General features: G+C 50.4%; 1 protein-coding gene across 6 annotated transcripts in view; it reads left to right on the top strand.

Annotated features, from left to right (window-relative positions):
* Positions 1-12256, top strand: part of lyar (Ly1 antibody reactive homolog (mouse)) — a 34049-nt gene that overhangs the window by 13768 nt on the left and 8025 nt on the right. For all 6 annotated transcript variants that reach the window (XM_072495973.1, XM_072495976.1, XM_072495977.1 and 3 more), the window contains one exon: positions 3783-4182. In XM_072495973.1, coding sequence (XP_072352074.1) covers positions 3783-4182 — 400 coding nt within the window. The remainder of the gene's footprint in view (positions 1-3782; positions 4183-12256) is intronic.

Genomic DNA, 12256 nt, shown 5'->3' on the forward strand with positions numbered 1-12256 from the left:
TCAGGTTTGGCACCCTTTGTTGTAAGTTGGTTGGAAGGGATAGTGTTGTAGTAACTCAATCATAGCTGTTGAATCAAAATCATCAATTTGAAGAAAAAAAAATCATGGACCCTTTGGGAGCACCACTACACCATCTTGTTTCTAAACCCTTGCCCATCACTGATGTTAAACTGTTTGGCTTGTAGTTACTAGGACTGTCTCCCACCCTTTCTTAAATACTCTGAATTCTTCTGGCACCTCCATCGTATCTAGGAAGATTAGAAGATTGTGACAAGCTTTCTGCTATTTCCACTCCTACTTTGTTGAGCAACCTGCTATGCTCGACTGTTAGCAATCTTTTACACGATGTTCATGAATAGTGAAACGGACAAAGTCGCAGATGAATCTCTGGGTTAGACCTGAAGTTAACTTGAGGGAGCAGGAAAAGAGAAGACAAGAAACTGGGACAGTATACCATAACTAGCCCCATTTTAAAAATGCAGAAGAACAGAGACCCCTTGGTGTGCCCATATATATAAACAAATCCTTACGGGTGTCAGGGTCAGTGGTTAAAAAATTAAATGGATTTATAAATAGTGACATAGAAGAAAAGAGATCACTTTAGAACTTTACTTCTGGACACCATTTTCTTGAAAGAAAAGGAGACAGAGGACGTTTACCAGGATGTTACCAGAGACCAGTTAAAGAGGTTGGGAAAGTTTAAGACTTGTCCTTGATAAAGATAGGTTTAAGAAGGGACATAATCAAGGTTTTCAAGTTAATTTTTAAGTTTTGATTGAAAAACTATTCAATCTGGCAAACGGGTCAACAAGCTGGGATTGTTGATTTAAAATTCTTGGCAATGGATCTGAAAAGGAGATCGAGAATTCTTTCACCTCAGAGTTTGGAATGTTGGCGCTGAAGAGGTGCTGAAGCCAGTTCCATGGAGTGATTTTCAAAGAGAATTGAGGATGAGGTACTTGCATGATTGCAGATAAAAAGGAGGGGTGAGGGACTGAACATAATTGCTTTTGATGACGTTGACCGCAATTTAGCACCTTTTTGAATGGAACCTGTTGATAGTATTATCTTGTTGCTAACTTTGGTTGGCTCTTAATTCGTAATTTGCTCTGTTTAACCTTTGCTCTAGAGTCGCCAGGTATCTTTATGATACCGTCACGAGGTTCAAGTAATGATCAATAACTCAACACACCAATTAGTAAGATTCAAATTAAAACACATTTATTATACACAGTAAATCACTACTCGTGCATAAACTTTACTTTCTAGGCTATTCCTATCACTAAAAGGCCTATACTTAGCTTCGGACTGGCCCACCAGGTCAGGGGAACAAATGGTCTTTCGTTCAGGTCCTGAGTCTGCAGGATTCAAAAGCTGGTATGGACTGGTAGCTAGGAGCGCCTATCTCGTAGCAAGCGTTGACTTGAGACTTACTTGGTTGGCGGCAGCTGAGACAGGTCACTCTCACGGGTTGATTCAAGTTGCTGAGTGTCCCTGCCAAAGAAGGACGATTTGAACTTGGGGTCTTTACTTTATAGTCCCCAGGGGCTTCCCGCCCTTCGAGGTGGACCCCGTACCTGGTTCCAAGTGATTGGACTGCGTTCCGATCACTTGGATCGATTTCTCCAATACTAGAGTTGTTCCCTGATCGTCGGGCGGTCCGTAAATGTCCATTGGCCTTCCTTTGTCTTGGCTCCTGCGGGCGCCGAGGGGTCTGGCTTGGCTTTATTCACCTTAACTGTTGCCATTGTGCCTTGGAATCGCTCATTACTATGCAGATAGCTGCTGCATTACTATGCAGATGGCTGCTGGTTTCCGTGCTGTCTGGTTGTTTTGCAGGTTTCAATATACATGATTTCTGCACTTGCTAGTCTTTGCCTATGTTGGCTGAATTTCCCTTCAGCATTTGCGGTTCTCCATTTTAAGTCGGGAAGTGGCCAACCCAGGTGGCTACAATCTCATGTGAACTGTAGAGGGCAGATGCTGGAGGCAGTAGTAATAATCATCAATGTCTAAGATGACCGAGAGATCAAAGAACATTAGAGATAGCAGATTGTGGTCAAAATCAGGCAGGATATCTTTTGTGACTAACCAATTTAGCCTGTGTGGGGCAGAGCCAGTTTGGGGAGACTCTATGCTCTCCTGAATTTATGTATGTAACCTAGAATTGAGAATAGGGAGCAGAATATCAAATATTGCAGAGGTCACCAGCACAGTTAACTGAAAAGGGGACCTAAAGTATCTTCAGGAGGATATAGACAGTTTAGACCAGGTAGCTAACTGCTAGAGGAAAAGATGAGCATAAATTTTGGACGAAAAATTTGAAAACCTAATACAATAAACTTTAAAAGTAGTTGATGGGCTGAGGAACTTTTTGGATAAACGGACAAAATAGAAAAATCACTTCAAACAATTTTCAAAAGCATTTATAATGTGCTATATTGGGAATAAAGTACAAAAACAAAGAAGTAATGCAAAACCTTTGCAAAGCATTGGTTAGAAAGGAAAATAAAATCAAGTTTGAAGACCTTGTGTTAGGTTATTCAGGCCATTGAAACATTGCCGAGGACAATCATTAAACGTTACTAAAGATGAAAGGCTTTACTGACGAGGAGAAGCAGTTCAGAGAAGGTTCATCTGACTGATTCTAGTATTGAGGGGGTTATCCTATGAGGAAAGGCTGGACTGGAGTTTAGAAGAATGAGGGGCGATCTTATTGATGCATTCAAGATCTTAAGGGGACTTGACAGGGTGGATGCTGAAATGATGTTTGTGTGGGAGAGACAAGAACGAGGACACCACTTAAAAATAAGGGTCTCCCTTTTAACACTGAGATGAGAAGAATGTTTTTTTCTGTGGGTCATGAGTCTGTGGAATTCTAAGTGGTGGAGGTAAGGTCATTGAATATTTCTTTTTTTTTAAATTTTAAAATGCCCAATTAGTTTTTTTTCACTTACGGAACAATTTAGCATGGTCAATCCATCTACCCCGCACAGCTTTGGGTTGTGGAGGTGAAACTCACGCAGACACTGGGAGAATGTGCAAACTCCACACACAGTGACCAGGGGCAGGGACTGAACCCGAGTCCTCCGCGCTGTGGGCAGCAGTGCTAACCACTGCTCCACCGTGCCGCCTTGGGTCATTGAATATTTCTAAGGCTGAATTTGATAGATTCTTGATTTGATCAGGGAGCCATAGGGTATAGGGGGTAGGAAGGAAGGTGGAGTTGAGGCCACAGTCAGATCACCAGGATTTTATTGAATGGCAGAACAGGGCTGAGGGGCAGAATGGCCTGCTTCTAATGCGTACGTTCTTTTGACAGACTAAAGAAGTTGGAGATCTTCGTACTAAAACAAGAGAACAAAATTATAACATTAGAGCTACATCATTTGTGAGTGAAATCAGGAAGCACTTGTTCACACAAGATAGTGGAAATCTGGTACTTGCTCTTGTGGATGCTGGATTATTTGACATTTTCAAGAGTACAGTGAATAGAAAACTGGTCCCCTGTTTTTAGCATCATAGAATTTACAGTGCAGAAGGAGGCCATTTGGCCCATCGAGTCTGCACCGGCCCTTGGAAAGAGACCCTACATAAGCCCACGCCTCCACCCTATCCTAGTAACCCCACCTAAATCCAGGCTGTAGAGAAGATTAAGAGATCTACTTTGTAATGCATGTGATACAGAAAATGGAAAACCTTTCCTTAACTGTGCAATTTTGATAACACTAATATAAATTAATCTTGCTGTATAATAAATATATTAAATTTGTTTTGCCAAGGATAAAAATGACCAGCAGCCAAAGCAGAACCACATTCAGAACGGCGTAGAGCCATCAGAATCAGTCGAAGCTCAGCAGTCTCCGGAACCTGTCGTAGAAAATGAAAAGAAGGAAAGAAAAAAACGGGGGGGAAAAGAGAAAAGGCAAAAAAAATCCAAAAAAGAAAAGAAACACTTTAACTCAAAGGAAGGTGAAAATTCTTCAAAGCAGGAACCAGATTCCGAAGTGAATGAGCAGCAAGAGAAAAAGAAGAAAAAACATAAAAAGCAGCAGAAGAAAGAAGGGGCCCAGGCAGTCGAGAACAATAGCAATCAAACAGAGGATTGTGAACAACAAGACGGTGAACATTTACGTGGCAACAAGAAGAGCAAGAAGCGTAAACACAAACAATCCAGTGAAGGTAGGTAATTAGTGTTTTGGTTCTTCTTTGAAATACCTGTAGAAAACCAGTTGATCTATTAACAGCTTTACCTGCATGGTGGAAACCTTTTCAATAATAATTAATATCAATGGGGTGGGGAGATGGCTTCTCCATTGCCCAACATCAGTATCGGGATTCCCGATCGGGCAGAGAATGGCGGGTCGCCAGACCCATTGAAATGCCACTGGCTGTAGCATGCCATCCACCCAGGCAAACGGGAAGATGCAAATTCAGGTTTAGTATCCCCCCATGATGCTCCACCCCACGCAGCCGGACATCCACCAGATGGGCATCAGTGCAACGTTGGATTGGAACCTGAGGTCTAGGCACTGATATGCCCTGTTGCTAGTCTGCAGGGTCAACTGGGTCAACCCCTCACCCACAGGCCAAGCCCACTAAGGATCCTTAGGGGACCCCCCTGTTCTGCAGCTTGGCAGAGGGGTACCTATGGCCTTCACTGCATGGGTGCGGGTGTAGCCATTTCAGATGGCCACCCGCAAAGGACCATGGGAATTATGGCCAACCTAGGACTCTGGCACAGTCAGAGCTTGTGTGTGTATTTGCAACCCAGATAGCTAGACGCGATCGGAATCCCCGCTCGTTTGCATTCTAATGGCCCATTTCCCCAGAACCAAAGGTAACCGATACAGATGCAGACTAACCGGCGCCACTCCCTTTGCTAATAAAGCCCAAACAGCCAAGGTCAATGACCGCTCAGGACATGCCCAGCCATCAAGGCGCCCGCCGCTTTATTGGCCAAAATCGAAGCCTGTCGAATTATTGGGTCCCAAGCTGAGGACCGCCCCAAAGAGCGCAAAATCCCAGACGGATAAAAAGAGACCGTGTTCGGTCTCTCTTGGCCCCGGCGCTCGGTCTCTCTTGGCCCCGACCTACACCTAAAACTAAATGTAGCATCACGACCAGAAGACAAGTTCAAGACCAACGATCGCTACCAGACGGATGAGCCCAGCAGAAACGAAGTCACTTCTCCAGACCGAGCCACGCAAGATCCGAACAAAGGCCTTGTTCCTCTGCATAAAGCTGGGTGCCTGAAGTTAAGTACAGGTTGTTGTAGTGTTAGGTGTAATTTAGCTTGTAGTGTTTTATGTTCCATGTCAAAGTAATGTGTGTGTGTAAATAAACTATCATTGAACTTGAACTAACTAACTGGTTGTTTGGTCTTTGATCGATATCTGGTAAAACCTTGTGGTGGTATCATTTGATACCTGGCGACTCTGAAAAGCAATATCATCATTAATAGCGGTCGTATCAGTATCCAGTTAAAAAGACAACACGGGTTTCACTGCTAGGGTGTTGGTGCCAGGGGCAGTGCACTGTTGGCAATGCCAGGGGGAGGGGGCTGAATGGAGGGCTGATCGAGAGGGGGTGCAGCGTGATCTGTTGTTCCTGTGGTGGGGGGAGGCTGCCTCCTTGGGAGTGGGGTGCGGGGGCGCTGCTACAGAACTTTGTGATTGGGCTGCACGCTCAAAATGCTAGCCCAATAGCGAGATCCCAATGTAATCCGCCGAGCTCTCCACCATGCATAAATATACATGGTTCAGACTTCCGGGTGCGGCTATGCAGAGCTAGGTCGCATATTCGGCAGCTCCTGCTTGGAACGGACTTTTGGGCTCTTTACAGGGCCCCCACGGCATTTGTTTGACATTTCCCGGTGTGGGAAGAAGGCTGCAGCATTCCCCTGACTGTCCCCCAGGAGTGTTGTGTCTTTTGGCTACCAGACCCGGCAGAAAGAGTGAAATATTTGGCTTGAGCTGCAGCAGTAGACGAGGGCCTCTTCCAGCTTGCAGGCGGGGGAAGGGCAAGCTTAAAGCTGCAATCTGGCTTGACTCTATCAAAGGTGAATTCTAGCAGCAGCGGGAACAACTGTGAAAAGATCTACCAGGGCCATTGAAGAAGCAGGGACGAGGCTTCTGGTGGCGGCCATGGAGGAGTAGGTCGCGCATTCGGCAGCTCCCGTCTGGAGCCGACTCTCAGACCTTTTTCAGGAGTTTCCATAGACTTTTTGGGGCAGACTGGTGAAACAAACACTGCCAACTTCTATGAAACGGACCAGAAGTGTAACGGCCAAAGGAGCGGCACTGGAGCAACGGGAGAAGCGAGGGAAAGAAAACAAAATGGCGGCAGCCAGGGACAAAGGGGAGCTGCAGGAGTTCATCAAGCGCTGCTTCGAGGAGCAGCGCGAGGAGATGCGCAAAGAGATGTTGGCGCCTATGCTTTCGGCAATTGAAGGACTCGGGATCACGCAGAAGGCCCACGAAGCTAAGATCCAGGAGGTACAGAAAAGAGTCAGTCAGAACGAGGACGAGCACGTGGGCCTGGCGGTGAGAGTGGAGCAGAACGAGGCGCTACACAAGAGGTGGGCGGGAAGACTCGAAGACCTGGAGAACAGGTCGAGGAGAAAGAATCTGCGAATCCTGGGTCTCCCTGAGGGAGTAGAGGGGGCTGATGCCGGGGCATACGCGAGCACGATGCTCAAGGCGATGATTGGCACGAAGGCCCCTTCGAGGCCGCTGGAGTTGGACGGGGCACATCGGGTGCTGGCGAAGAAGCCCCAGGCAAATGAGCCGCCGAGGGCGATGGTGGTGAGGGTCCACCGGTTCACGGACAGAGAGTGGGTCCTGAGATGGGCCAAGAAGGAGCGGAGTAGTAAGTGGGACAATGCAGAGATCCGAATATACCCGGACTGGATCACGGAGGTTGCAAAGCGGAGAGCGGGTTTCAGCCGGGCCAAAGCGGCGTTGTACCGGAAAGGAGTGAAATTCGGAATGCTGCAGCCAGCGCGACTGTGGGTCACATACAAGGGCCAACACTATTACTTCGAAACGCCTGAAGAGGCGTGGACCTTTGTACAAGCCGAAAAGTTGGACTCTAACTGAGGGTTTGTGAGGGTGGGGGGGATGTTTTGGGGTTTGATGTGTGATGGTTGTTGTATATAGGGGGTCAATCACGCGCAGGAAATGTTACATGGGCTGGGGGAGAGAGACAAGGCCGCGACAGGAGCTGCGCCAGAGGGGGCGGAGCGGGCTTTGGAAAGCGCGGGTTTTTTTTCCCGCACGCGGGAAGAAAGGCGGGAAGGGGAATGAAGGAATGCATATGGATTGGGAGACTCCCACGCGGGGAGGTCAATGGGACGGTGGGGGAAGTGACATGGGGGGAGCAAAAACAGGGATCTAGAGGGGGGGGAAGGAGGGGGGGGGGGGAGAAAGGGTTGCTGCTGCACTGGCCGAAAGGGAATGGGACACAGAAGAGGTGGTCGGGACGGGGGTCCCCCCTCTGGGGGACTGGAGGGTGAGGGAGGCGTGGACATGGGACTGGCCCAGAAAAGGAGATGACTAGTCGTTGGGGGGGGGGGGGGGGGGGGGGGGGGGGTGGTGGTGGTGGTGAGAGGGGTGGGGGTGAGAGCCCCTCCAATCCGGCTGATAACGTGGAACGTGAGGGGCCTGAACGGGCCGGTGAAGAGGGCTCGAGTGTTCGCGCACTTAAAGGGACTGAAGGCGGACGTGGCCATGCTCCAAGAGACACATCTGAAGGTGGCGGACCAGGTCAGGTTAAGAAAGGGATGGGTAGGACAGGTATTCCACTCGGGACTGGACGCGAAGAATAGAGGGGTGGCAATATTGGTGGGAAAGCGGGTGTCATTTGAGGCCAAGACTATTGTAGCGGACAATGGAGGGCGATATGTAATGGTGAGCGGTAGGCTGCAAGGGACGTGGGTGGTGTTGGTAAACGTATACGCCCCGAACTGGGATGATGCAGGATTCCTGAAGTGCATGTTGGGGCGCATTCCGGACCTGGAGATAGGAGGCCTGATAATGGGAGGGGACTTCAATACAGTGTTGGATCCAGCACTGGACCACTCCAAATCAAGGACTGGAAAGAGGCCGGCGGCGGCCAAGGTACTTAGGGGCTTTATGGATCGGATGGGGGGAGTGGACCCATGGCGGTTTGCAAGGCCGCAGGCCAGGGAATTTTCTTTGTTCTCCCATGTACACAAAGCCTACTCCCGGATAGATTTCTTTGTTCTGGGTAGGGCGCTCATCCCGAGGGTGGAGGGGACGGAGTATTTGGCTATAGCCGTTTCGGACCATGCCCCGCACTGGGTGGAACTGGAGCTGGGAGAGGAGAGGGACCAATGCCCGTTGTGGCGGCTGGATGTGGGACTGTTGGCGGACGAGGTGGTGTGTGGGAAGGTGAGGGGGTGTATCGAAAGGTACTTGGAGGCCAACGACAACGGGGAGGTGCGGGTGGGGGTGCTATGGGAGGCGTTGAAGGCGGTGATCAGGGGAGAGCTAATTTCCATTAGGGCTCATAGGGAGAAGACAGAGGGAAAGGGAGCGGTTAGTGGGGGAGATTTTGAGAGTGGACAGGAGATACGCAGAGGCCCCGGAGGAAAGATTACTTGGGGAAAGACGACGGCTCCTGACGGAGTTTGACCTGTTGACCACAGGGAAGGCGGAGGCACAGTGGAGGAAAGTGCAGGGGGCGACATACGAGTATGGGGAAAAGGCTAGTCGGATGCTGGCACACCAGCTCCGTAAGAGGATGGCAGCGAGGGAAATAGGGGGAGTCAAAGATGGAAGGGGAGCCACGGTTCAGAGTGCAACGAAAATAAACGAGGTATTCAAGGCCTTTTATGAAGAGCTGTACAGATCCCAGCCCCCAGGGGGGGACGAGGGGATGAGACGATTCCTAGATCAGCTGAGATTCCCGAGGGTGGAGGAGCAAGAGGTGGCTGGTTTGGGGGCACCAATTGGGTTGGAGGAGCTGAGCAAGGGTTTGGGGAGCATGCAGGCGGGGAAGGCCCCGGGACCGGATGGATTCCCGGTGGAGTTCTACAGGAAGTACGCAGACCTGTTGGCCCAGCTACTGGCGAGGACCTTTAATGAGGCAAGAGAGGAGGGGACCCTGCCCCCGACAATGTCGGAAGCGACAATTTATTTGATCCTAAAGCGGGACAAGGACCCACTGCAATGTGGATCGTACAGGCCGATCTCGCTCTCAATGTGGATGCAAAGTTGCTGGCAAAAGTGCTGGCCACAAGGATCGAGGACTGTGTCCCGGGGGTAATCCACGAGGACCAGACGGGATTTGTAAAGGGCAGGCAACTAAACACCAATGTGCGGCGGCTCTTAAACGTGATAATGATGCCATCGGAGGAGGGAGAGGTGGAGATAGTGGCAACTATGGACGCGGAGAAGGCCTTTGACCGAGTAGAGTGGGAGTACCTCTGGGAGGTGCTGCGTAGGTTTGGGTTCGGGATAGGGTTTATCAATTGGGTTAAGCTCCTTTACAGAGCCCCGATGGCGAGTGTAGTGACGAACCGGCGGAGGTCGGAGTACTTTCGACTGTACCGAGGGACGAGGCAGGGGTGCCCCCCTGTCCCCCCTGTTGTTTGCATTGCCGATCGAGCCATTGGCCATGTCATTGAGGGAGTCTAATAAATGGAGGGGGGTGGTCCGAGGGGGAGAAGAGCATCGGGTGTCGCTATATGCGGATGACCTGTTGCTGTACGTGGCGGATCCAATGGAGGGGATGGTGGAGGTCATGCAGACTCTTAGGGAGTTTGGGGAGTTTTCGGGCTATAAGCTCAATGTAGGGAAGAGTGGGCTCTTTGTATTACAGGCGGGGGACCAAGAAAGAGGGATAGGGGACCTACCGCTGAGGAGGGCGGAGGGGAGCTTTCGGTATCTGGGGATCCAGATAGCCAGGAGTTGGGGGACCCTACATAAACTGAATATGACGAGGTTGGTGGAGCAAATGGAGGAGGATTTCAAAAAATGGGACATGTTACCGCTCTCACTGGCGGGTAGAGTGCAGTTGGTCAAAATGATGGTCCTTCCGAGGTTTCTGTTTGCGTTTCAGTGCCTTCCCATCGTGATCACTAAGGCCTTTTTTAAGAGAATAGGCAGGAGTATTATGGGGTTTGTGTGGGCGAATAAGACCCCGAGAGTAAGGAGAGGGTTCCTGGAACGCAGTAGGGACCGAGGAGGGTTGGCGCTGCCAAACCTGGGGAGCTACTACTGAGCAGCAAATGTGGCGATGATCCGCAAGTGGGGGGCGTTGGTGACGGCACCGCTGCCGCTCTCGCCGACAAAGTATACCACGAGCCCGGTGGTGGCGGCAACGCTAAGGATCTGGGGCCAGTGGAGACGGCACCGGGGTGCAATGGGAGCATCAGTGTGGTCCCCGATCAGGGGTAACCACCGGTTTGTCCCGGGGAAGATGGACGGGGGGTTCCAGAGCTGGCATCGGGCGGGGATTGGAAGAATGGTGGACCTGTTCATCAACGGGACGTTTGCGAGCCTAGGGGCACTGGAGGAGAAGTTCGAGTTACCCCCGGGAAATGCCTTTAGATATATGCAGGTGAGGGCTTTTGTGAGGCGACAGGTGAGGGAATTCCCGTTGCTCCCGGCAAAAGAAGTTCAAGATAGGGTGATCTCGGGTGTATGGGTCGGGGAGGGCAAGGTGTTGGAAATACACCAGGAGTTGAAAGAAGAAGGGGAAGCGCTGGTAGAAGAGTTGAAGGGTAAATGGAAGGAGGAGCTGGGGGAGGAGATCGAGGAAGGTCTGTGGGCTGATGCCCTAGGTAGGGTTAATTCCTCCTCCTCGTGTGCCAGGCTCAGCCTGATACAATTTAAGGTGGTCCACAGAGCGCACTTGACGGGGGCGAGGTTGAGTAGGTTCTTTGGGGTAGAGGACAGATGTGGAAGGTGCTCAGGGAGCCCGGCGAACCATGTGCATATGTTTTGGTCATGCCCGGCACTGGAAGGGTTCTGGAGAGGAGTGGCGGGAGCAATATCTCAGGTGGTGAAAGTCCGGGTCAAGCCAAGCTGGGGACTAGCAATATTTGGAGTAGTGGACGAACCGGGAGTGCAGGAGGTGAAAGAGGCCAGCATTCTGGCCTTTGCGTCCCTGGTAGCCCGGCGAAGCATCTTGCTAATGTGGAAGGAGGCGAAGCCCCCCAGCCTGGAGGCCTGGATAAATGATATGGCTGGGTTCATAAAGTTGGAGAGGATTAAGTTCGCCTTGAGAGGGTCTGCGCAGGGAGGGGGGGGTAGAGGGGGGGGCGGGTGGGCGGGGGAGGGGGGGTGGGCGGGCAGGGGGGGGTGGGGGAGGGGGGGAACTGCCTTGGAGGGTGGATGAGCAAGAGATAACATGAAGGGTTGGGGAAACTGGCACGTACGGGTGAGGGCCAGTGTACAAAGCTGTGTAAATATATCATTTTGCCATGTATATATCTTGCTCTGCGCGATTTCTCGTTTTATTTGTTACGGGGGGGGGGGGGGGGGGGGGGGTTATTGTTTGTAAGGGAGAAAAATTGTGTTAAAAACTTTAATACATTTTTTTTTAAAAATTATATATATATACATGGTTCAAATGAAATGAAAATCGCTTATTGTCACAAGTAGGCTTCAAATGAAGTTACTGTGAAAAGCCCCCAGTCGCCACATTCCGGCGCCTGTTCGGGGAGGCTGTTACGGGAATTGAACCGTGCTGCTAGTCTGCCTTGGTCTGCTTTCAAAGCCAGCGATTTAGCCCTGTGATAAACAGCCTCTAGCTACTCTCACCTGGGTGCTGCTCCTAATGTCAGTGGAGACCAATCCATTGGTTTTGGGGGGGGAAATCCCAGAGATATTGCTTTTGAAATTGTAAACTGCCATTTACATCATCTTGCCAGATATTGTATCAAGATTGAGGCAGGCTATTTGGGAACCCCCCCCCCCAGCAAAAAACATTCAGGGCCAGTTTGTCCAGTGCTTTGGAGGCAGAGGGAGCATGGAAATTTAGAAAGCAGGGTGTTGGGTCAGTTCCCCAACATATTCCCACTTCTGTCCACTTTTTCCAGCAGTGGCAGGTAGCCAGTTAAGGTATTTTGCACTTGAGTGACATTTTACAAACGGCATGCAGGGCCATGCTGTGTCGGTAACTTGGCCAAGATGGCAGTACAGCGACAATCGATTGTCTATCGAAGCTGACCTTTTGTCAGGTCAGCAATATGAAGGGAGAATGCAGCAAGAATAGTCCCGTGCAG

The sequence above is a fragment of the Scyliorhinus torazame genome, chromosome 3 (genome assembly GCF_047496885.1).
Source record: "Scyliorhinus torazame isolate Kashiwa2021f chromosome 3, sScyTor2.1, whole genome shotgun sequence".
Lineage (NCBI taxonomy): Eukaryota > Metazoa > Chordata > Chondrichthyes > Carcharhiniformes > Scyliorhinidae > Scyliorhinus > Scyliorhinus torazame.